Source organism: Syngnathoides biaculeatus, chromosome 10 (assembly GCF_019802595.1).
Source record: "Syngnathoides biaculeatus isolate LvHL_M chromosome 10, ASM1980259v1, whole genome shotgun sequence".
Lineage (NCBI taxonomy): Eukaryota > Metazoa > Chordata > Actinopteri > Syngnathiformes > Syngnathidae > Syngnathoides > Syngnathoides biaculeatus.
This window is the reverse complement of record NC_084649.1, coordinates 13,671,438-13,696,822: the sequence shown is the minus strand read 5'-3', so window position 1 is coordinate 13,696,822 and position 25,385 is coordinate 13,671,438. Positions and strand designations below refer to the sequence as shown.

At 41.7% G+C, this 25,385-nt stretch overlaps 2 protein-coding genes across 2 annotated transcripts in view; one reads left to right on the top strand and one right to left on the bottom strand.

Annotated features, from left to right (window-relative positions):
- pfkmb (phosphofructokinase, muscle b) overlaps positions 1-25,385 on the top strand; it is an 80,383-nt gene that overhangs the window by 13,830 nt on the left and 41,168 nt on the right. The window lies entirely within an intron of this gene.
- Positions 1,573-16,885, bottom strand: c1ql4b (complement component 1, q subcomponent-like 4b). The gene is made up of 2 exons (XM_061832748.1): positions 16,325-16,885; positions 1,573-1,752 (listed from the first exon to the last, which is right to left on the bottom strand). The coding sequence occupies exons 1-2, from the start codon at positions 16,862-16,864 to the stop codon at positions 1,573-1,575; spliced, it is 720 nt and encodes a 239-aa protein (XP_061688732.1). The 5' UTR covers positions 16,865-16,885.

Below are 25,385 nucleotides of genomic sequence, written 5' to 3'. Positions count from 1 at the left end.
GAATTATTTATTACCTTTCATTTCCATGACATCAGGCTCTTTGCAGTTTAACGAAATGTGTGGTGATGTAAGTCGAAACAAAAACTTCAAAATAGAGCTCGTGCACGTGACGTCACCATTTACATGGCGCCATATTGCCGGTCAAACCTAGCTGCTCGACATTGTGGGAGACATTGAACCGGAGGAGAATATTTACAATACCCGAGAACTGTTGTGCTGTTGGTTGTCACAACAGACGAGACAGATCATCAAAGAGGTCGTTCTATGGAATACCAGATGAAAAGACCAGAAAGTATCGATGGATTTCGGCAATTAAACATGATGGATGGTGTCCAACCAAAACACACACGCCTGTGTAGCGATCGCTTCATTTCAGGTGGGAATTATTCTTCTCAATCTCAAATTACCAAAAAATATTTCTAATGCCAAGTTGGCTCATTTGAGAACAATGCGTGTTTAAAAAACAAACAAACAAAAAAAACTGTCTGTAGCAGAGGTGTACAGAGGTTAAGTGTGACCGCAATCGCTTCCGTGTCAGTTACATGGAGACGACTCTGTCCTCTTTTATTTATTTATTTTTCAATCATAGTTAATGAATGTGAGTTTGTGTAAAACCAGGGGTCATTTATTTAAATATTGCTATTCCTATTGAATACTAGCTGATAAGATCGACGGATTTCGGCAAAGGTTAACGTGTGGCCAAACACGCTTCCGTGTTCACAAGCCGTCAAAACGATCATTATGTGGGATTTATTCCTGATGTGAACAGATCCAGCAACAAAGTATTCGTATGCATCCAGACTTTTATCCGCTTTCAAGCTTTTCCATGTAAATCTCGACGACTTACTCACCAGATACGTGTAGATCCAGTTGTCCAAGACAAGCGGAAGTGGGTTGATAGTCCAATTTTTTGCCGGTGAAAACATCGATTTCGTTATTAAATATGGGTCCTCTATGCCAAGTTTTATCTAATTTTTCCACGTACCGTCGTTTATTTTCACCTTCTAAATGTCTGATGGTATCGGACAAGACTCCGGGTGTCGTGCTACAAGACATATTTCCGTGTCGTCTCCAAGTGACTTAGCATTGAGCAATGCTTAGCTTGACCGGCAATATGTCGATGTAAACAAGAGTCACGTCGTTTTATGACGTAGGTGCACGATCTCTATAGGATTGAAATGTACTTGGACTACACAAACAACACAAACCTTTTTTTTGTCTTTTTGTAGTGGAATTGGCTACAATCAATATTTTTATTTTATTTATTTTTTTTTTCCTCATGTGGTCCCCACGCTAAAAAATGTTTCCCCGCGAGGATGCCAGAGCCTGCTGACACACACACTTATGATGAGTGGCTATCTCCTCTCAATTCAATTCATTGCACGGTAAAATGATTGCGCGTGTGTCTTTCTGACAGAATTACAACTAATTAGGGGTTGGTCTGAGGTGAACGTTAAGTGATGAAAATGCAATTACATATCGCTAATAATTATTTTCCGAGTTGATATGACCAACAGCACGATGAAATCGTGGCCTGTGAGACGCAATAATGGGATGAAGGGGAGAAGCGCGTCAGTCAGGGTAGATGAGGAAGCCGGAGAAGGTGCTGTATTTGTTGGTATTTCCGCCGTGAACTTTGCCGCCGTCCAGCTGCACGCACACTTCGTCGCCAACGTCCAGGTGCAGGATGACACTGTTAGAGGCGTAGTCGTAATTCTGGTCTGCATCCTGAGCGATGGCACTGGCCCTCACCTAAGGAAAGGGTTGGGGGGTGTTGAGAAAACCGTTTGGAAAAAATGACACGGATGGAAAATGGTGCTCGCTGGTGTTGTCACAATAAACGCAAACAGGCGACCAAAACAACTTTACTGCAAACTGTAAAACGTTGACACTTGAGTGTTTCCCTATTTCTACAGGTTTCGAATACTCCATCTATATCAAGGTAACAATTCCATTTAAAATCCGTATCACGATTGTGGTGTGGCGCCATCTCAGCTCTATTCCTTTCCTGTGTAAAAATAAAAAAAATACATGACACTAGTGGCGCCAGGTCACAGAAGAATATACTGTACCTCTGGATCTAGTATACTCATCAGTCGCAACACGAGGTACACCTGCACTGCAATTGAAGATTTGATACAAAGTTATTGTACATTTGCATTTTCAAATGTGATCATGGTCAATGTTGATCGAGACTGAAATATTACAACCGCTAAAGTTAAATGTCCAAAAAATGGTACAGTCTGGGATTCAATCAAAAGTTAAAACATGCCACAATTCCAGCCATCACCAAATGTGATGTAAGGCGGTAGATTTTGCTTTTTTTTATGTCTTTGCATTTTTTAGAGATCCCACAACAGAAGAGCACCAGTTATAACAAATAGTAGGAATATAACAAATTGGAACACAGGAAAGCCTTTGATTACTCACGACATCAGAAGCAAAACAATTTAATAAATCTCTAGTATATCCAACTGCTGATCCTCACTAGGGCCGCGGCCATGCTTGACCCTTTTCCTGCTATCCCTTGCGCAAGAGGCGGGGGTACACCCTGAACTGGTCAGGATTGATTTAATTAACCTACCATGAATATTTTTGAGATGTGGGATTAAACCAAAGTACCCATAGAAAACCATGTTGGCATCGGGGGAACATACAAACCCCACAGAGGAAAAGATGGATTTGAACTCATGTCCTCAGAACTGTGAGGCAGATGTGCTAACCAGTCCACTACCTCACCGCCCATCTCAATTATATATACAAAGGAACTGTAACCACGCCAGATTGAACATACACCCAGTATTTTGCTCATCATTGCGCCCCCCCCCCACACACTTTTATTGGGGACACATAAAGAAACACACATCCGTCCATTTTCTTAGCCGCTTATCCTCACGAGGATCGCGGGGAGTGCCGGAGCCTATCCCAGCTGTCAATGGACAGGAAGCGGGGTACACCTTGAACTAGTTGCCAGCCAATTGCAGGGTAGACAACAGTCACACTCACAATCACACTTTGGGGCAATTTAGAGTGTCCAATTAATGTTGCATGTTTTTGGGATGTGGGAGGAAACTGGAGTGCCCACCAGGAGAAAACCCACGCAGGCACTGGCGAGAACATGCAAACTCCACACAGGGGGAGGCTGGAATTTGAACCCCGGTCCTCAGAGCTGTAAGGGCAACGTTCTTCAGCTACATCACTGTGCTGCAAGAAACATACAGCCATTCACAATCATATCTGAGTGGGAACTGAACTGAAATTCAGGCAAGTGAAACCATCGGTTTGTGAGGCTTCATTCCTCATCTGCTTAACTCTCGCTCCCATTAATAACCACCAAGGAAGTGTCGACAACTGATGATCACGGCACGTCTTTACACAACCGCTAACTAATGGGATTTAATGACATCTCCACCGATTATAATGCCTCCACAAACCAGGAAATCGTTCATTAGGGCGTGCGTGACGGCACCTGAACCTGCCAACGCAGCTGCTAAATAATATTGTCATGTTCGTTCCTTCCTCTCAGACTCAGACACATTTGCTCCAAGGATTTATTTGAACACATTTCAAAGTGGGGGAAATTGTCACTTTGCTAACGGATTGCAGTGCTGCATTCATTATGCTGATCAGCGGTCTTGTTATCTTGTCCTCCTCGGCAAGCGTATATGTTTATAATGAATTGCACCATCATTGGATGAGTACCCTGCCAAAAAAGTGCACGATTGTGGAGAAAAATAAAAGCAGATAGATATTAATGGCTGCGATTACGATACCGCAACTACTATTTGTGCTACTACTACTACTTAATTCCAGTCTTCTGCTCCATGACTATGGCTAAGTCTGTAGTTTTGATCACCTAGCTGTCGCCTGTGACTGGGGTGGGCAGTCGGGGAGGGATGTGCAAATTCTCTTCAAGCCGGTTAAAAATCAATTGATTATTCCGGATCTCACCGTTCCACACAACCGGTTTTGCATTGGTAATTGAAAAACAATACACAAGTACATATAACTAAAAACAAATCTACAGTAGGTTTCCCACTGCGGTTTGTTTTTGGAAATATTGATGGTCAAAAGATCTTATCGCAAAGAGATCAAGTATTTGCTCAGTGCAGTTGTCCACCATGTTTGTTGACGTTTATGGGGGTGGTCTCCAAAACATAAAATATTTGCTTTCCGGGGATAAGGAAATATCGGAAGTCCCGCTTTTGTAAGGCACCGAAATTTCAGCTCACCCCCCCAGGAATCATTAAGCATATCTGACTTCAATGTGATTACAAAGAAACTTAGCTTCCTCTTCTCATTTCGTCATTTTAATTCATCACACAATCGATTTCTCTGCGGAGACAATTGCTCTATTTAAAAAATGTGAGTCATTTCATTCTCCGCTGTTAGACAGAAGCAAATCAATACACTCCGTTTGCTTTCATTCAACTCACACGCCGCCACACTAATTGTTGTCTGTTCATCCAACCCCCCCTCCCCGTCATCCCTCACCCGTTGGCACCCCCGTCGCTCTCTCTTCATTCTGGGCCCATCTATCCATCTTTTTGTGTCCTTACACTTCAGTGGGATGCCGGTCACGCACGCGTTTTCTCTCTTCGGCGTTGGCGGGAGCAGCGGCTAAGCATGTCCCTGTCCGGTCTAAATCGGATTGATTAACGGCATGCTGCTGCGGTAGGTCTCCTGGGGACCCCCGGCGCCCCCACCCCCTACCCGCGCACACAACCCGCTCCACCCTACATCCAGATGCACCAGGGGGAGGCTATACACACTTGGAGGCTTCGGTAATTGGTAGTCAGACAGCCATGGCAGCTCAGCGCCTAATAGGTCCAACCCCTCAATAAGACTATAGAATCACAATAAATGTGGGATAGGCTGCGTTGGTCAAATGGACCCATGAAATACTTGTAAGAGGTAGGGAAAAAAAAGAGCACGTTCCTCTTTCTTCTATAGGAACAGTTCTCATCCGTACTATTCTTTACAGTGAAGTGTGCTGCAGAACAGATGGGCTAGCTTTTTTTAAAAAATATATCTTATATTCAGGAGACTCTTTTGCTAATTCCCCCAAGGAGGCCTAATGGGTTTTGGGAGAACTATAGAAGGGAGGAGAGATTCTGACACCTTGTAAATCCAACATCTGTCTCCATGCTTGAACGGTAACGTTCCCCTGATACTTTTCTCAGCTGAGTTGCACGCTGACAGGCGGCTGCAACTTGCTGCAAATATGCACTACGCCATTTCAATTTCTTCTCTGCATGGACGCATAGACCAACAGAGAGAGACGGAACCATTCAACAAATACTGTGCAAATAAATCACGAGGAAAAACATTTTGGGGCTTTCATGGACATATACCCAGGCAGGCATTTTCTGATTTACTAAATGTTGTAGTTGTGTCGAGCTGCATCTGAAAATATAGACAAAATTATATAAACACATAGAAGGCAGATTATTTGCTACTGTTCTTTACTTCGTTACATTGTTCAGGCTTTTCTGATGAAGTGAAGTGATTGTGTTCAATACCATTCTTTCAAAAACACAGCTTTTGCAAATGGACACATTTTAATTATAAATACTAAATATATTTAATACACGTTTCAGTTTTAATGTCATAAAAATAAAATTAATATTGGAGGCTGCCCCGAACGTTCCACGTCGAACACTCCAGCCGAGCAATGATATTAACGGCGGCTTATTGAAATGGCCTTTTAAAAAATGAACATCATCTAATTATAATATAGCCTACAAGGACACCTTGTTATTTATGGCCTTTTATAGTTGACTTTCTTGGAGACACGCGTGTTAGTTAGCCTCGACTCAGGTCAGTGCCGGTGCTGACATTTAATGTGTTTTTTTGTGGTTGTTGTTTTGTTCAACTTTTATGATTAATTCATGGCTGCTTTCTAACTAGGGGAAATGCTCACCACTTTCTATATATTATGCACATATTCTATCAATCTACAATATATATATATATATATATATATTTTTTTTTTTACAGAAGTACAAGTTAAGATAGTTCTTCCATTTAAAGTTTAGTGATTTTGGATAGGTTGGTAACAGTTATTTGATAGATGTAGTTTATGTTTTAATTATGATGAACTAAAAAAAGGTTTCAAGTGTACATACTTCTTTGGATTCAGGTTTCTAATTGAGCTCAGACATTTAAAAATCTTCATTCACGTGTGAAAGAAGCTAATCCCTATAGAATTTTTTTTCTTAAATTGTTGCAGTTGTTTCCATTTATTAAATGAATTGGATGCCCCCCCTACGCAACCCCCACCGTCGCCCCACTTCTGCATCATTCCTAACAGGGAATGGTGACCCCGCACAGATGAATCTAAGCCTCAGCTGTCACTTGTAATCACAGCGGAAGTGCTTGTTTCCTTAAAGTGGGCAGGAGGTGCAGAGACTTAGGGAGCGAAAACAAGTGTGGAAAGGCAAATCAGGATTATTGTCAACAGTGGAGCGGAGTGATAGTGACAAGGAAGTGGATTTCTGTTGCTGCACTTGATCCTCCGCCGCAGGGATGACGGGGGCCCCCGTGAGACAATCGAGAAAATTCAACACCCTCCGTTTTTCCATTTAAAAGGGGGTGGATAGCAAAATCACAATTGCATTTACAACATTAACTATGCGCTTTCTAGTGACATTGTTTTAATACCTAAACAATTCCGTTTTAAACACTGTACACTGTCACTTAAAAGACGGGGGTTTAAGAACGTGAAGATAACCGTGCAAAAGAAGTAGTCAGTGCTAGAGCAAGAGGAGGTACTCTAAGTAATTCAGCTCATTTCACATACTTTTAATGAAATTGAAGTTTCGGCTCAGGGCTGAGGCATTTGAAATTGTCATTTTTTTTTTTCTGCAGAACTCATTATTTTGTTGATTTGGGTTGTGTCCATGCAGACATCTGAACTGACTGCTATTTGGAATGCTATACACTTTTTTTTTCTTTTTTACTGTACTAAATTTAGTTGTTTTCTCTTTGCAAGAAAATTCCGGTACATTAGAATAATCCTTTAAAAAACGGGACTTCCTTCAGAGGTGAAGCCTCATGAAGGATGATATTTTCTTCACTTTGGTTTTGTATCGCGGCGCTTCTTAAACCTCCGGTCATATAACTGCCAGGATTCGTTCACTGTGATGTACGTCCCTTCCACACATGAGCAAGGCCAATGAGACGGGAGTCTCTTAAACTCACCACAGGGATTGTTGAGGGTGAAATGGAGGCGATGGGCAATTGAATTGAATTTTTCTTTTTTTTATTTTTGGTTAAAGGTGCCGTGTTCTTCCTGCCTCGATCCGCGTGTACCAGTCAGAGGTTTCCTGTTTCCATTATGCAGGTTGACAAGGAGCCCTTCCTTCAGCCTCTAATTGGTATATAAATGCTAATGTTTCTCCCTGGCACTCAAGACCCTTGGTGTCAAGACGTTGATTAGAAAGTCTCTAATTGGCTGGATGTAGACACCTCTAAGGGTAAAGGAGAAGAACTACTGGCATGCAATGGAAGAAAAATCCTCCACCTAAGGTATAATAACTGTACTATTATTTTATGTTACATTGTTTTTTTATGTACAGTGTGTGCACATTTATTTGCGCGGCAGCATCATTAAGTTTTTCAATGTGGACTCTTTCGGTTTCGGTAAGCTCTTGACATTTTCACCATTTTGATGAACGTAATTGAGTTATCGTACTGCATTCACCTTTTTATAAATAAAATTCAAGTCGGCTCAGTGGGCTTTTCTAAAGTCAATTAAGCAAGCAATTTATTAAACATACCATAAAACCACTAAAACAAATATTTTTTTCATCAGGACGGCAAATACCTAACTTTAATTTGGCATTTTAATCAAGAAAAAGAATAAATAATAAATTAAAAGACCTAATTTGGGGATAGAAACTACTATGGAGGAGCCACTATAACTATATAATATAACTGTATACTGGTGGCACGGTGGAGCAGCTGGAAAGTATTGGCCTCACAGTTCTGAGGTCCCGGGTTCAATCCCGGACCCTCCTGTGTGGAGTTTGCATGTTCTCCCCGTGCCTACGTGGGTTTCCTCCCCCATCCCCAAAACATGCAACATTAATTTGACACTCTAAATTGTCCCTAGGTGTGATTGTGAGTGCGGCTGTTGTCTGTCTCCAGTTCCCTGCGGTTGGGTGGCAACCAGTTCAGGGTGTACCCCGCCTCCTGCCCATTGACTGCTGGGATAGGCTCCAGCACTCCCGCGACCCTTGTGAGGATAAGTGTCTAAGAAAATGGCTGGATGGATGGATAATTTTTAACTGTATAAAATTTTGGTTAATGAGGTTCCACATACTGGTATATCAACTTTTATAGGAAGATGGAAATAAAATATTTGGGTAATTACCACTTGTGTTAGTTTAGCACAGCTGTTGCATAAACCTTATGCTGGGCGGTAGTCCAATAATGATAGACATTGTTAATTAGTGTTAACACTGGCTTGTGATCTAAAAGTCGTAGCTAGCACCTTATACATGTTGCATTGCGGTCCAAGCGCAATCTTGTTAGTCTAAAAGCAACCCGAGGAGGAGGCTAAACAGATACTTTTGCTCTGTTACTGAGGCAAACGGCAGATTATTTTACGTCTCATAAAATTATCCCGAGGTCTGAGGTGTGTTCAGATTTGAATTTGTTATTTATAAGGGCCGATTAGGGTCAGGGCCGACATTCAGATACTGAACGCTTGAATATTGAACAGCTCACCTACAACCCTGGTTGGAATAAGTTGTCTGTAAAATGGTGAATGGACCAAAAAAAAAAAAAAAAGAACTGCAATGTTATGTACTGTCATCTCTAAATTGTCAGTATTTCACTCAGAACTTGAAAAAATGTGGATTTCTTATTCTTATTCGATGAGTATAACCCAAGTACATTTTTCTAGTGGATACATTGTCCTGAATTGAGGTTATTTATAAAGATGTAATTTCTTATTGTTTTAGTTCAAAGAATATTGTTTGGCAATATCTAAAGTGACACATCCTTCTTATATTTTTGTCTCTTGTTACTCGCCAGTTGCTTGGCACTGGAGTAGTTTTGTTGACAGTGTGTACTTGTGTAATTTTACTCGAGTCATTTTGTTCTAAAGAAGCAGTACTTCTAATTAAGTATAATTGTCCGTGACTCTACCCACCTCTGCATTTTATACATATATTTTGATGATAATTTTAGATTAAAGGAAGATGTATTATTCCACATTGGTATTGTCATTTCAATCATACTTACAGTTCTTTTTAAAATTATTGTCAAAGTCTTTGTAATTAAATAATACAGCTCACTTAGCTTTTCACACTTGCACATCATTCTGCTTCAATGTCTCCAAGATGTGATTCATTTACAACATATTCTATACAATCGCGCCCATTAAATTATTCATGAGCAATTAACAGCTTGTAAAACTGAAGATCACCTTATTATTTTCCCGTCTACCTATTTTCTACTTTGTTCATAGGGATGCGGACGGATAAAGTACAGTGGAAATCATTAAAATGTATTTTTTTTTTTTTCTGTAACAGTCAGTTATGTTGAAGGCAAGCCTTTTACATACACACGGCCCGACTGGAAATAATGAGTCTTTAAAAAGAAAAGGTACCTGCAGCAGACACGGCACATATATTATCCTCACCCACACACAGCCAATCTTCTTCTTTCCCTCCAACTTTTACACCTTGCATTGTTAAGGCTGAGTCTCCATGGAGCACATGTCAGAGCATTTTGTTGGCTTTAATAAGGCCGCTGCCTTATTAAAGGCAAGGTTTATCCAGCAGCCTCCTCGCGTTGCACATGTTTGATTCAACCTGTTGCCACAGCCACATAATGAGGTCACTCAATGTCAACAGCGGAGATGCATTTTTTTGGGGAGGGCCATAAAGAAATGTTTTAATTAGTGATGTCATCGAGACAGGAAGGTGTGCGCCGGCGCTACCGGACAGCTAAATGACCAACCTTCTGTGCCCATTTCAGACTGGCTATAAATATTCCTATTATCGCTCCATGCTCATCAGTGTAAAGGGCAAAGTACAACTGGATAGTGAATTATATATCAATTGAAAAGGTCGTCTTCCTCAACGCCTATCTGAATTTTGAATTATGGGAGACAAGGAGAGAGAAGAATTTTTTTCCCACTTGAGATGTGAAAAGTCAACCGGCACACGGTGACACTTCTTCAGTAGCTGGTGATTTTTTCGTACTTCGAGTTTCTCTACCCTTTCCTTCAGAGGACACTCCTATGTTTGCAGTCTCCTTTTGTGTCTCGTCTCTTGTTGAAATGCATCCATCTCGACCCGGCTCACCTGTCTGACTGCTGCCTGTCTCTGCAGGCGTCCCCCCTCCCCGGCTTGTCATTCTCTTGCCCCCACTGACAAGACACTGATCATCGCCATGGACTCCATCCAGTCTGATGCTGTTGACAGATGCACATATGATTACATCCCGTTTAAATGTTGGGAAGTGTAATTCTCAACCAATTGACAAAGTCCTCAAGTGTTTTACAGGGATGGATGTATTCTGTTTATGGGGATTTTGCCTTTTGCTTCAGGGGCAAGAATGTTAGTGCCCTACCCAATCTGCTGTGGTGAGAAGGATTCAACTGCACATTTACACTGCATAATTTGTTTATTTTGTCTCATGATCTCTACTTAATTGCACCATTATTTACAAGTAAAGTTTGACCAGGTTTTCCCTGTACATCAAATCAATTTTCCCCATTGACAGTATTTGTAATGTCATTAATCTGTTCCACCCTCCCTAAAAAAACAAAAAAAAAACATTCTCTTGTTTTTAAAGAAGAAAAATAGATTAATAGTACTATATTAAAACAAAATATAATGGAAAGAAAATTGAGTGAAATAAGATGCTTTGATCATGTATACTGCAATTACTGTGGATACCTTTAATATTCATGCGTTGATGTGTGCTATTAAGGGCTTTGGCCTATTGAGTGACTTTAGAATTTGAATCTGGTTTGTCTGTGTGTGAGTAATGAAGTGAGACAGCAGCTCCTAGCGAGTGCTTTCATTTTGTATTCATGCCAGCAAAATGGATTTTTGTTTTTCTTGAAAAAGTCAGGATTTTAGGAAATCTGCCTGACAGTGACGAGAAGCGAGATTGCTGGCAAGAATGACCTTGCCCCTCGAATTCTACTTCGCAAAAAGACTTGCGACTAGACAAGGAATGTTTCATTGAAAATCCATAATTGTCCGTAGGTGTGGATGTGATTGTGAATGGTTATTTGTATAAATGTGTCATACAATTGGCTGGCGAAACACCCCCCCCCCCCACCCAGGGTGTACCCCGCTTGTCAGACAGACTTAATGGGGACAAGTGCGATGGCTGGATATTAATATATCTTGTTCCATTACATAATGGATAACGGAAATTAAATCTGATGCATTCTTTTTCCGGCCATCAATGGATTTTATTATGAATGCCAAAGTTTATGCTTTCTAGGAGGAGGAAAGTCAGTTTCTCACTATTCCAAATGGAAAATCCAAATATAAATCATAATCTCAATGGAAAGATCAAATCTCATAGATAAAAATGCCCATTTGAGAAAGCCATATTAACATCAACACAAGATGAAGCGCTTTGCAATGATTGTGTCCGTTGCGTTGTTGAACAAGTTTTCAAGGTTTTGCCTCTTTTGACCGCACGGGTTCACAAATACAGACAGTAAAATGGGAGGGAAAAGATCAGCACTGAATTGGGTTAAATAATTTAGGTGATGGAAAAGATAATTAATGGGGAAAGAGTCAATAGGCAGTGTGGGCTGTAAAAGGGGACGTGTAAGGAGGGCCACAGGTTGAGTGGAGAAGATCTCATCTAAAGGCTATGAAAGATTTAACAGCAGAAGACGACAGGAATGACAATTTGAAGTCTTCGAATTTTAGGTGGAATTGAGCTGCTCTGCCTCTTTTACGTCATGCTTTATGGACATCTTGTCACTGCCGTGAAAAAGGGAATAACTTTTTTTTTCTTTTCTTTTTAACAGACTTTATTGCTCACATAAATCCGGCACCATAAAAAGGCACGTTTTCATCTTTAAAACCAAACTGAATTGCAGTGGAGCTTCATAGCTATATTTTTGAAAACTATTCATAATTGGAGAGGCCGCTGTTAAAATTAATATTCTATTATTAAGAGAAAAGTGATTTTCGGCAGTTGTTTCTCTACGTTTTGTGTTCACTGACTTGAATTAGGCGCGACTCAATGGAACCCGATCACTTCACTGAGTGACTCAGCGGAGCGAGAGTACACAAATGGAGTCGAGTTTACCACCACGACCCAGTAACACTTATCTTTGTTTGCAAGCAAAGCAGCCATCTGCGACGAGGTGAAATTGTTTCCTTGATTGGTTTACACCCTCAGATTATGTTATTCAACACTCCAAGAGATTTTATTTCACGCTTGGCAATTACAAGAACCTTGACTATTCACGGAGGTTAGGAACCAAAACGCAATGTGAAAAGAAAAAAAAACTACCAACTGTATACTAATTCAAACACCAACCACAATCGATGATCACGCATCACTTTGATATTATTTCATACTCATCTTACATTACTTTTAAAAATAAATGGCTGACAGAGGGTTACATTAAAAAAAAAGTGCTGTAGTACGAGAATTCTGTTTTCTTCTGCTTTGTAATTCATAAAACTAGTCAGCTATTTTAGTATATAATTTATTATTAGTATTATACACACATAAACGGAAGTACACATTATATATTTGTTTAAATAATATAAATATATACATTGCACTGTAAATGCTGTAGCGAATGAATTGGTTGTGATGTTTTCTGAGGATGTCTGACAGTACATCTTCCTAGTGAGAGCACGAGTAATATTTTGGTGTCTCGGCTGGCCACAACTGATCAGCCTCAGCAGCCTCTGCGACGTCGCCGCAGATGAGATCGGCCCTTAGAGGGCCTAAAGTATCTAGTTGGCTCGTGTTTCACTAAAAAGTTCTCCGTGTATTTTGTGCTCAACAAAATGAAACTGTTAGTAATTTCCAGTAATGTTTTGGAGCAATCAGTAAATGACTAATTGCCCTAGGAACGCTTCTTTTACATCATCGAAATCAATACTTCCCCATATCTCGGTGTGACGTCAGCGACTCAACTGGAGACTAAAATCACTGCTTTGTCAGTGTCGATAAAGGAATGTACTATACTGCACAATGAAGTGGCAGTATTTAATCACATTTGATATGACGTCTCTCTCTGGAGGAATCCTCGAACCTCCAAATTAAAATTGATACGGAAATGAAAATAAAGACCCCATCTTGAAAAAAACCCTTTTTGTTCAAGTTGGTAGTTCCCAATCGCTTCAATTGCTATCATTTAATGTTGCACACTCACATCAATTAGAATCAGAATCCTCTTGATTCTCAAGTATACACAACAGCACCCCAAAATTATGCTAAATAAAAAAAATATATATATATATATATATATATATATATACATTATGTTGTCGGAAAGTGGTATAAACACAGCACCGGGTGTCAAAGTATGTCACGGTCACACGCTTCAACTTCACAAAAGGAAAAACGTGTTATGTCATCTTCACAAACTCTTTTTCAAATGTGAGCGATGTAATCAGTACGAGTTGAATGAACCCGTGAATTAGGTGGAACAATATCTGTACGCACCTACCTACATGTGGTCCGCCATCCTTCTGCAACAAAGCATTACAGCAATTGAGGAAAACAAGCCTACTCAAATGCACCGACCTCTCTATTTTCACTCATTAGAGTTTGAAAAAACACCCAGGCTTTCTAGATAGTCTTCTGCAGAACGAGAATGTACACGTAGTTTTACAACACTTTTTCTGACTTTTCCTCAAGCTGTCTTCACCACTTTAAATGGATTAATGATTACATGGAAATCGACAAACTGGGGACGGACCAATATTATTGATTTATGAAGCAACTAAAAACGAAAAAACACAGATCACACAGATTTTGACCTAAATGTGGTCAAAAATCTGGCTGAAAATCAAATATGTCATCAGATGCAAAGCTTAAAACTGTTTTGGGGTGATGTATTTCTGCAGACATTATTTTTAGATCCAGAAGTATGGAGTAAGTGCCAATGGTCGCAGTATTAGAAACGACATTTCCTAAGAAAGCGGAGCAAAAAGAGAGCTGTAGCAATGTTGCTATTCTAGCATTTCTTTTTGAGAAATTTGTCCTAATGTAAGTGAAAAAGCGTTTTACAATGTGAGGGAGGCTATTACTCAACAGATCTAGCACCAAGAATCTAAAAAAAGCAAAAACAAAACCCAACTCCCATTAGTATCCGAGAACGGTTTAATGAGCAGCTGTTTTGAATTGTAAAAAAGGGTCCACTTCACAATGGATGCAAACAGTGAAACAGTCAGTACACTAATTTCTTCCTCGTCCGTTTCTTGTTCAAGTATATGGCGCAGTGAGCAGGAACCCATCAGCCTGCCAGCTGCTGTCACCAAGTCAATTATGTACTGAGCCATCAAACACAGCCATAGTTGGACTTTTCTTCTTTTCTTTTTAATGGCCGTCTTCTACTGGTAATCCTCAGGATGTCACACTTCCGTATTCACCAGCACACACGTCACAATCCGAACTCCTCGGCAAAGCGAGGGTTCAGTACACCAAGCTTGTCACCCGTTTCCAGATGGACGCATTCAAGGGTTTTGCCAGACATTTTGAGGCTACTTGTTTATTTATTAGCGTCGAAGTCCCATTTCCTTGGAGGCCAGTTGCCAGCTGTTGTGCGCCTGGCTTTGTTCCGTCAAGATGCGGAGAATTGTTACGCCCTCCATCGCTTACCTGTCAATCACAGCTCCGCTCTCCTTGCTTTGCAATTGGTCTAATTATTTTATTTGTACTTTCTTGTGTTTCAAGTAAAGGTCGAATTCCATGCGGCTTTGCTACCCACTTCGGTTTGATTCAGGGTTATTTGTAAAAACGCCAATTTGTGGGAAAAGTGACTCTCGGCACATGAACCGCCTTCAGGAGCACGCAGTTCGTAGAAAAAAGAAAGCCAAGTGAACTGCAAATAATACTAACCCTCAGAGGCTCTTTTTAGACTGCACTAAATGACCTAAAACTGCTTTAAACCAAACTTTGAGGTGGATTTTGTTTTCTCTTTAGCTATTGTGGCAGCATAAGTTGTTAAGAAAATAATAATGTGGGAGGAAAAGAAGAAGAAAACCAATACTATAAATTATGGGAACTAAACTTGCAAAGCAGTAAGACTCCAGCTTCATCATAAAAGTTGTCACTTGGTCATCAAAGTTCACGTAGACATTTATTGAATGTCAATTTTATACTTTAAACATTGCATATATAGATGATAAATATTTTATAATGGTCACAGTTTGGCACTGAAATTGATTTGTATTTTTGTGTATTTTGTGAGTGAAGTTTTCAACTCCCAAAAAAAAATGCAGATATGGGCCACCATCATAAAATGGATTCTCATATTGGAAACAGGATATGTTTGTTTTTTTGAATTTTTTTTTATTTTTGTTAAGGGTTGGAAAGGTTTTGGATAACACTCATCTAAGCAGAAGAATATTATACAATTCCTCTTTTTAGAGTTTGCTGAGATTGGGGAAAAAAAAAGCTATCACTGTGAATCATAATCCATTTGTATGGTGACTTTTTTTTTTTTTAATGATTTTCCCTTTTCAGCATTTCTGTTCACCTGAAAGAGTTCAACAACTTTTTGACTAAGACTATTTTAAAGTATCTTTTTGGATGACGTTATATTGGTATCACTCCAAGCTAGCACTGTACTTGGAATGATGTGATGGGCCGGATCTGGTTTTCGGACCTTGGGGCGGAAACCCGTTTTAGCTTTGGCTGGTTGGCTTGTGAGCAGTCCAGAGTATAATCAACCCTTTATCAGATCTCATCCTGCACAAGATCCATCTCCCCCTCCAACAGGATCATGGAAACTCATTTTACTTTCCAGCCCTCCCGAAAAGAAGGACTGCGATCCTCGTGGTAAAATATTCCATCATTATAGATTAACAAATTCTCCAGGGGTTTAGCTGAAGGTATCCATCAAATGCAGTTTGCATCCTTTTGCCTATTGACCAACAGCTTTGGTTTGGCATCTGGATTATGATTGGCTAAAACAATCTGCTCCTCCCTCGCAAAGACCCAATCATCTGTGACCTCAAGGTGTATAGCGAGCCAATCAAGTTGGACTGATGTGGGGGCACGTTTTACAATACCGTAACAATCACGCTAAGGACTTCATTTTATCGGCGGTACAGCTAAGACTCACACCGACGTCATATTCACTCACCTGCCCGTTCTTTTTGAGGTCAGCCCACATGCTGGTGCCATCCCCTCCTCTCATCAGGACGTGGTAGGTGAAGTAATAGATGCCAGGCAGAGGGCAGGTGAACTTGCCCGTACTGGGCTCGTAGTAGTTCCCCACATTGGTCACCACGTCATCAAACTTCAGTACCTCACTGCCTTCGTGTTGTTTCCGCAAGCCGGCGTAGAAGGCGATTTTGGGAGTGTACAATGAAGGGCCGTAGCCGCCCGGCCCGGGCCCCGGCGGCCCTGGCGGTCCGGGCTTCCCGGGTTCTCCGGGAGGACCTTTAGGCCCCGGGGGACCGGGAAGTCCTGGGTTTCCTCTGAAACCCTGTTTCCCTCTACGGTTTGCCAAGTCTGGGGGCTGAGGGGAGGAGCCTGTCAACTCTCCTTGAGGTGGGGTGAAAGTGTCGCACACCATCTTGCAGCTCCCCAACATCTCGTAATGCGTACCCCCTCCTCCGGACGCGCCCCCTTTGGTGGTGTGGACCAATAGGGGGATGGCCACCAGCAGGATCAGGACCATGGCCACGCCGACTCCAGCCCCAATCACACGCTTCTTGCGGCTGAGGCGGGAGGCGGCCAGCGTGAGGAAGTCCTCCTCCCCCTTGACTGGAATGGTTGTGCCGGCCAGGCTGAACTCTGGGTGGAACGTCACCAAGGGAATATTTGTTGCTTGGGTGCGGGACTGCTAATAAAGGGGTGGGAGTCGGGGGGAATCTGCTACCGTCAGTACATTTACTCTCAATAGCTTCCTCTTTAGAAGACAATGTATGAGCGCTCACAACATCTCCACAGACAGGAGTTCCTCAATCGTTGATGTTTTATATTAGGTAGGCCTCAACGCTCTCGTGTGCTGACGGAGAAAAATCTCAGGTGGGGTCGACAGTTTTCCCTCTGGGGTTCATCTCCCCCACCACATTTGGGGAATGGTGCTCACTCGGCTGTCCACTGGAAGCTGACAAATACGTGCCGGTTTATTCGGGCCGTCGCCGTTGTTTCAAATCTATATTGTGCGCGAAGCACAGCGTCTTCTAGATTTCCATTTGAAATAATTAATCTCTTACAGTTCATAAATTGCCAGGTGTCGAGTAACGAAGTGATGCAAGTGAAAATTTGAGTTTTAAAGCCATTTTGGACATCACGGCATGGACTTTTTTTTATGATCTGCAGAGGAAAAACAATGTATACACACATTATTAATAATAAGCAATAAATGTACATGAACTTTTAATTCAAAGTATTGGATGTATCATATAGTTATATAATATATTTTGTTTTATTATAAGTGTCAATTGAAACCTAAATTTCACCTTGAAAACAATATTTTGTAATGATAATTGCTTGGGTTAGTTATATCTATATATTTACATTTGCATGTTATTATTTAAATAGAAGCAATGTCATTCACTTCCATCAGTTAAAAACTCAGCTCGGAAATTAAATAAGGAGCCGGGTTATGAGAAGAAATAATTTTCATCAACGTTATTCACAAGAGTGGAGAATTAGAATGCAAAGTAAAGATAAACTTACCGAAGGCGTTCGTTAGTTTGAGTCCTCATGGCGCAGGAATTAAAAACCTCCAAATGACTGTTCCGACGGAAGTTGTACCGCGATACAAACTTATTTTTGAAACCATAAAGAAATACGGCAACAAAACGAAAGACGCCGGGAATGATCAGAAAAGTGTCCCACTGAGCGACTGCATTTTCGTTTCTCACAGCTGGAAGAGACTTCCGCAGGCGAGCCAGCTTGCGGACAGAGCAACAGTTTCCTCACTTGTTGTATTTAGTGCGCGGCTCCTCTCTCCTCCTCAGCATCCGACTGTGAGTCTCTCCCTCCGTCCCTCGCACCTCCCCTCCCCTCCATCACTGGCACGCACGCGCGGACATGCCTGCGCATACCCCCACTTGTGACCTTTTCCCAAATCAGATGACTGCATCCGCAAAGTTTAATCACAGATTGTCCTGATAGATAATTGTGGAAAATAGACTGTCTTTGATATCAAACATATCGTTGGTGGTTGGTTTTAAATTTAAAAAAAGACGGAGAAATCGGCGGATTTTCTGATGAATCTTAATCTTTAATCTAACACATCCCCAAAAAAAATAAAATGACTTGGAAATTTGACACATTACAGAGAACAACAATCATGCCAAAACTGAATGAATGAAACAAAAACGAAAAAAATCACAAAGTATATAAAATGAGGCTCTAAAGTCCTGAACAATCGAAGCACATTTGAGGCTGTCGGATGTTGTGGGCGTGTCACTGACAACACGCCCCGCTCGACTTTCAGCCATCACTTAAATCCTGTACTTTTATTTGCACAGTTTGTGGCTTCAGCCCCGGAAAATAAGGCCTCGGACTCCATTGCTCGGTACTGTGAGTCGCAGGCTGAATGAGGTGCCGCCGGCTTGTGCCAACCCACACAGAACAACACCCAACACTGATGCATTAGATGACCAGCCAACCAAGAATGTAAAAATGTATTCAGTTTTTTTCAGGTTGCATAGGTATACCTTGATGGCTAATTGGAAGTAATAGTAGTTCAAATGAGCCAAGTTATTATAACTAAGGAAAAAGCAATTGTGCCAAATAGTCACCGATGGAATGACTTAGCTCTATATTTATATAATTGAAGAGAGCCAATTCATGCCAGAAAGCTCAAATGTGTACTTGGGTTTTGGGCCCAGCCCAAATAATCCTGACAACTGAAATGGTTAAAAAAAGTTTTTAAAATGCTCAGCATTTCAATACTACCGTAATTTCCAGCCTACAAGTCGCAAGTTTTTTCACATACTTTCAACCCTGCGGTTTATGCGGTGATGCGGGTAATTTGTGCATTTTTTTCTAACAGCCGCAAGGGGGCACCTGAGCGGAAATGATAAGAATGAGACCGGTGGAATATATGTGCCGAGGATGTGACTTTTACCGGCCCTGTTTGCGCTGCGCTAGCGTTGTGCTAGCGTGTTGCTGCTGTGTTACTGGCGTGAGTGATATTTACCAGTAACCTTTATTTTAACCGGCCGTGTTAGTGCTAGCGCGGCGCTAGCATTAGTGCTAGCTTTAGTGTGGTGCTAGCGTTAGCACTAGCATTAGCACTAGCGTTAAACTCTTTCTGTGTACTGTCTTTCTTTGTAAATATCTCGTGTTTCAATGTGGGCACTTGCGTCTTTTACACAGCTACAGCGTATGTATGTACCAAATAATATTTCCTTTACAAATGTACTTGGTGAGGCTTGTAACCAGATGCGCGCTCTAGGCCGGGAATTGCGGTCAATTGTTTTCATCACTTCAGTAACATTTAGTGTATTTCGAAAGAAACCACTAACCTCAGTTTACAGGGTCTTTAAAATTGGCCACAGTGCTGAATTTGAGTTTATTTATATATCATATTTATCATGTTTACGTGACCCAGATATTTGGACACAAGCATTTGTAAGGTTATGTTAGCTTCTAAACCGCCACACCTAATAAAACTATCAGCCACTTTTTTATTTGATTTAATGTTTCAATTGCCAGTTGAAAAAGGAAAGAACAATTGTTATTGTGTCTCTATCTATCATCCATTCATCCATGTTCTACACCGCTTATCCTCACTAGGGTTGTGGGTGAGCTGTAGCTCCCAGATGACTTTGGGCGAGAGGCTAGAATTGATCACCAGCCAATCGTAGTGCGCAAAGAGATGAAACAACCATTCACACTTACTTTCACACCTACAGACAATTTAAATCCTCAATGAACACGAGATACTTGTTTTTGGGGTGTAGGAGGAAGCCGCCGTACCAGGAGAAAACCCACGCTAACTCAAAAAAGGGAATATCAGAACAGCCAGAGTGGAACGCTCCACCTCAGAACTGTGAGAAGCCCGTGGCAAACATTTACTGTGCCGCTATGGCCTACCATATTATCTATTAATTCCACTTGTTTTTCATGTTGTTGTAATCTACATAATTAGTGAATTATTCGGAGTACTTAATAAGTTTCTGTCAATTCCAAGGATGTCGTCATTGATTTCCTGTTCATGTGCTACCTTGGATGCCGTAGCCTAAAAAGTCAATGAGTGTCTGGGCTGAGAAAAAGAATTCATCCATCCTCAACGAGCCACACATTTTCATCTTTGACTTGGATGCTAATGGTACTGTTGTTGTTATAATCATAAAAATAATGATAGTAATGTCCAGAAATTGCACTTGAAGAACATAGGGGGTCTTTGGTGATGGTGCATATGGCATTTTGAGGCAACAAAGGGCATGCATGAACTACTTTGCGTGCAAACGAGTTACCATCATGCATACTGTTTTCCAATTGATTATTTTATATTCCTGGCCTACAAGTTTTTTTTTTTCATCCAACCATTTACTGTAATTATGACTTAAATACATGCCTAGCGTGTATTTAAATACAAGATTTCTATATCTGGTATTTTCACAAATCACATATCTTTACGGCGGCACGGTGGATCAAATGGTAAAGTGTTGCCATCACAGTTCTGAGGACCCGGATTCGATCCCGGCCCCGGCTGTGTGGACTTTGCATGTTCTCCCCGTGCCTGTGTGGGTTTTCTCCAGGCACTCCGGTTTCCTGCCACATCCCAAAAACATGCAACATTAATTGGACACTCTAAATTGTGATTGTGAGTTTTGCTGTTTGTCTAGATGTGCCCTGCGATTGACTGGCAAACAGTTCAGGGTGTACCTGCCCCTTTGACAGCTGGGACAGGCGCCAGCACGCCCTGCGACACTTGTGGGGATAAGCAGCAAAGAAAATGGATGAATGGAAATTTCCTGACCATGTGTGTGTATTTAACCCCAGAGATGGAGAGGGGGTGTTACTCTATTCCATAGACCATGAGTGTTAGTTTTCAGAAAAGGACACAATAGTTAGATTTAGTTTGACTATGAATACGGGAGCTCTGTGAGCCTAATTTTTTAACACTTCTGCCTCACAGTTGAACATGAAATAATCCATTGCATGAAAAGGTGGAGTTAGGGGTTCAAAACAACAGCTTTTAAGCATGTCAATTAAGACTACAGTACCATATCATTAATTTGGTGGAACTGTGTGGGTGACTGATTAACACATCTGCCTTACATATCTGAAGTTTCTCAGCTCTGGGCTTCCTGTGTGGAGTTTGCATTTTCTCCTCATGCTTCTTTGGGATCAATCCCGGGTACCCCGACTTCCTTCCATGAACATGCCTGGCAGATTCTCAAAGTTTTGTCCGGAGAAAAATAGAAAATAGATGGATGGATCTCAAGGAATGATAAGCACAGCAGTGAGGTTTGCCTAGGGCAAGTATTTGTGCGCCCTAACCTGTGGATCTTTAGAGTAGTTGGTTAGTTCTATCAGTGCAGTAGTGAATCTTTTTTCAATCCTTGAGTACAACCGTATTCGTGCTCGCATTCATCAATAAGGAAGTGAGCCGAACAAGCTATGTCACTTTGGTTTGAATCAACGCGTATCACTAAGGAAACTAATGACTGCTGTCTGAACATTTCTCAAGCCAGGTACACAAATCGTTATCCGGGCCAAATTTGACCTCAAATACCCTTTTCTGATCAAAGTCAACAAAGGCCCAATTGTCAGATGAGTAAAAAAATGATCCAAAGTGATTATCCTGTGGTGTGAAGTATTTTGTACGGTGGTGAAGCGCCATAAACATGGCTGGAAGATGAATACAACAAAACAAGTTTGAGTGGAGTGAAGGCTTGCCTCTCAGCATTCACGCAATCAATAACAAACGGAGGAAAGAAATTATTGACAGATAACAGCAATAGGGATGCTTGTCTCTCAGCATGCAGACTAAAATACACCTTCCTGAGCCTTTCACCTTGCTCCTGAGAGCGCCACGCCGGCGATCCTTAAAAGCAAACAAAGCTTATTAAACTGTCGAGCAGTTTGCGCGTGGTGTAAAGATCCTGGCGTGTACTGCGAGACGGGGACACAGCACATCGGGCCAAGTTGTGAAAAGAAGATGCTTATGTTTGTGTCGCTTTCAGACCTCGTTAGAGATGAAAGATAAATCGCCGTCGACGCCCACCAACATTGCACCGACACCTTCCTCCGTCTTCCGTCTGTCTGACTTCACCAATTCATGAGAGACGTGAATAAAATAAGTGAACCTTGTCGGATAGCCCATTGCTTTCATAATGTTATCACAGTCAACTGATCTACGAGCCGCGTTTGCGCCGCCACACTTCCGATCAATTAAAACTGCGTCTATGGTTGCTTTTTGCACAAGAAACAGGGAGCTGCAAGCATTTAGTCAGGCAGAAATCCTCCAGGGTAAAAGTCTCCTTGTATGTGCTGTCAGTTCTGCTCCTCATTTATTCATCTCCCAACTTTACCGAGTAGGAGTGTCTTGGAGATATTGAATATGGATCAATAGATCACTCCCCAGGATGCGTACTGTCAGCCGGCGGCGCCCCGAGGCATCTGCTGAGCCTCCGCTCACATTTACATTGAAAGTTGCAAAAGAAGCGGCGCTCGCCTAAAAGTGGCAAACTGTGTGGTCTGTAGAGTTTACCAAATGAGTAAAGAAGTGAAAGTAGAGTGAATATGCGCAAGATGTATGGCCGCGACTGTGGGCCAACGTTTTCTTTATATGCCATCATGGCCTCCACACGGGTGCCTACATGCATACATATACAGACTCGCACATCATTTACTCGTGAGTGACACGCGGGTGACACGCACGGTGCCTCCCTGAATTTAAATGCCAAGCAAGGCAAGACAATTTAGAGACAATGAGGTTTTTAGAGCCCGATGAAATATTAACTAAGTCGATGAATACATAAGATGTGAAGTGATACTATCTGGTCTCGACAGTTTTCTGCTTGATAAATGACGCCGTGTTGTGACATATCATCCATGTATGAAATTAATTATAATAATTAAATGATTGCAGGAAGAAATACATTCACCTACATATTTATATTTGGCATGATTGAACGTTTATCAGATACTAGTTATTAATTTTCATTGTGGGGATTGCTGAATTTGTTCTTGACTTTTCTGACCTTGGAATGTCCGAACTTTGATCATACACAGATAAAGAGAAATGCATTTTATGCTGTCAACGGTGATGGTTGCTGGCTTGAAGTTTGGAGTTATTTAAATTCCATCCATCAATCCATCCATCTTCTTAGCCGCTTATCCTCACGAGGGTCGCGGAAGTGCTGGAGCCTTTCCCAGCTGTCAATGGGCAGGAGGCGGGGTACACCCTGAACTGGTTGCCAGCCAATCGCAGGGCACAGAGAGACAAACAGCCACACTCACAATCACACTGAGGGGCAATTTAGAGTGTCCAATTAATGATCCATGATTTTGGGATGTGGGAGCAAACCGGAGTGCCCAGAGAAAAACCCAGGCCGGCACGGGGAGAACATGCAAACTCCACACAGATTGAACCCGGGTCCTCAGAACTGTGAGGCCAAAGCTTTTACCAGGTGCTCCACCATGCCAGTGTTATTTAAATTTGTGCAAAAAAATAGAAAACATGCACAGCAACAGCTTGCCTGCTTTATAGGTACTTTTTAGTTAAGTAAAATACTTAAAGCCCAAGTGACATGCCTATAAACATTCTAAAACAGATATTGTAATGAAAAATACATAACATTATTCACTTCTATGTCTATACGAAAAAATAAATATGAGGGAAGAGTGTGTCATTCATGGGCAAGCTTGCGGAAGTCTCATTCGACATCGAAGTGGTAGCCATATTCCCTTCTACATCATCAGTAGACGTCACACTTTCGCCATTGAAAACACGTAGTAGCACCTGCTATGGGAAAGGAACAGAGATTTTTGGATTTTTCCGACGACCCTTCTGACACGGAAGCTCTTTTCGAAGAAGAGAACATCTCACAATCGAGTGAAGTATCCGGGGCAAAATTACCCTATCGTTTCGAGCCATATTTAGATGATATGCGGATCACTTCTAACTAACGACAGACTCGCAGACAGTACGATAGTATGTAGCGTACTCAGCCATGAGTGACAAGAATGACACGGCCCAGGTACGACGAGCCACCGTGGCCGAAGCCGTGATCAGCTCGTCGCGGCCCCGAGCCAGGCTGCTTTACGGCGTTGTCGTCGCTCGCAGCTGAGTGCGCCATCGTCAGATGATGATGATGCCGCGATGAGCCACACCCGTGTGATGGTCTGAACCCTCCCGGTGCTGAAAAGTCTTCTTGTGATTAATGCACATATATTTTGCAAACTTCCGGCCAGTCTGAAACATCCGTATCTGTGCTTCAACGTGTGCCATTCGACAACTTGTTGCCGAGTGTTCATGTTTGCTACTGACGTCTCAGAAAGACGAACACAGTGAACGTACAGATATGTGTATATCTTATCAATTTTTGTTTTAAGGTTAGGTTAGGGTTACGGTTAGGATATAAACGTATGTTAGCTCACTCTATGTAGAAGAAGGGGAACTCTGAGAGCGTGGGATTTCCCAGTCACCGTCTACTCCGTACCCAGAGTTCCCCTGTTAGTAACTCATTCGCTTTAATCACAAGGGGACTTTTCAGCACGGGGGAGCGCTCAGACCGTCACAATGGCCGAAATCATGACCGGCGGACGCGGCGCCGACGCGCACATCGACACAATATTAGTGCAGCAAGAAAAAAAAAAAAAGAAAAACAATATCAAGTAAGTGGCAGTGGAAAGGGCTCAACCTGACCTGCAATATCACAGGTCAGAGAGTAAACATATAGGAGGGAGAATCAACGTTGCAAGGATGGAGGATGTAGAGGCTGCGAGGCTAATGGAAACGTTGGGGTCAGAGAATCGCTGTTGGCATTGGAACAAAAAAAAAAAAAACAAAAGTGTAGTTCGGGCTGCCCTTATGTATGTCTTATTTGGGCAGTAGACAGTATTTAAATGTGTCTCAAGGGGACTGAATATCACTGGCTATGGCACATAAGCTCCTGTACAATATTTTTTTTTTTTGTGCAAGGGAATGCAACCATGTGGGAAAAAGCTCTTCTCAAAATGTTACCATAACATTGCCCATAATGTCATACCATGGAAAAGTA

Coding starts and splice junctions, on each gene's coding strand:
- c1ql4b (XM_061832748.1), bottom strand. CDS start 16,864: ATGGTCCTGATCCTGCTGGTGGCCATCCCCCTATTGGTCCACACCACC. Junction 1,753..16,324: donor ACCTCAAAAAGAACGGGCAG/GTGAGTGAATAT, acceptor CCCTTTCCTTAG/GTGAGGGCCAGTGCCATCGC.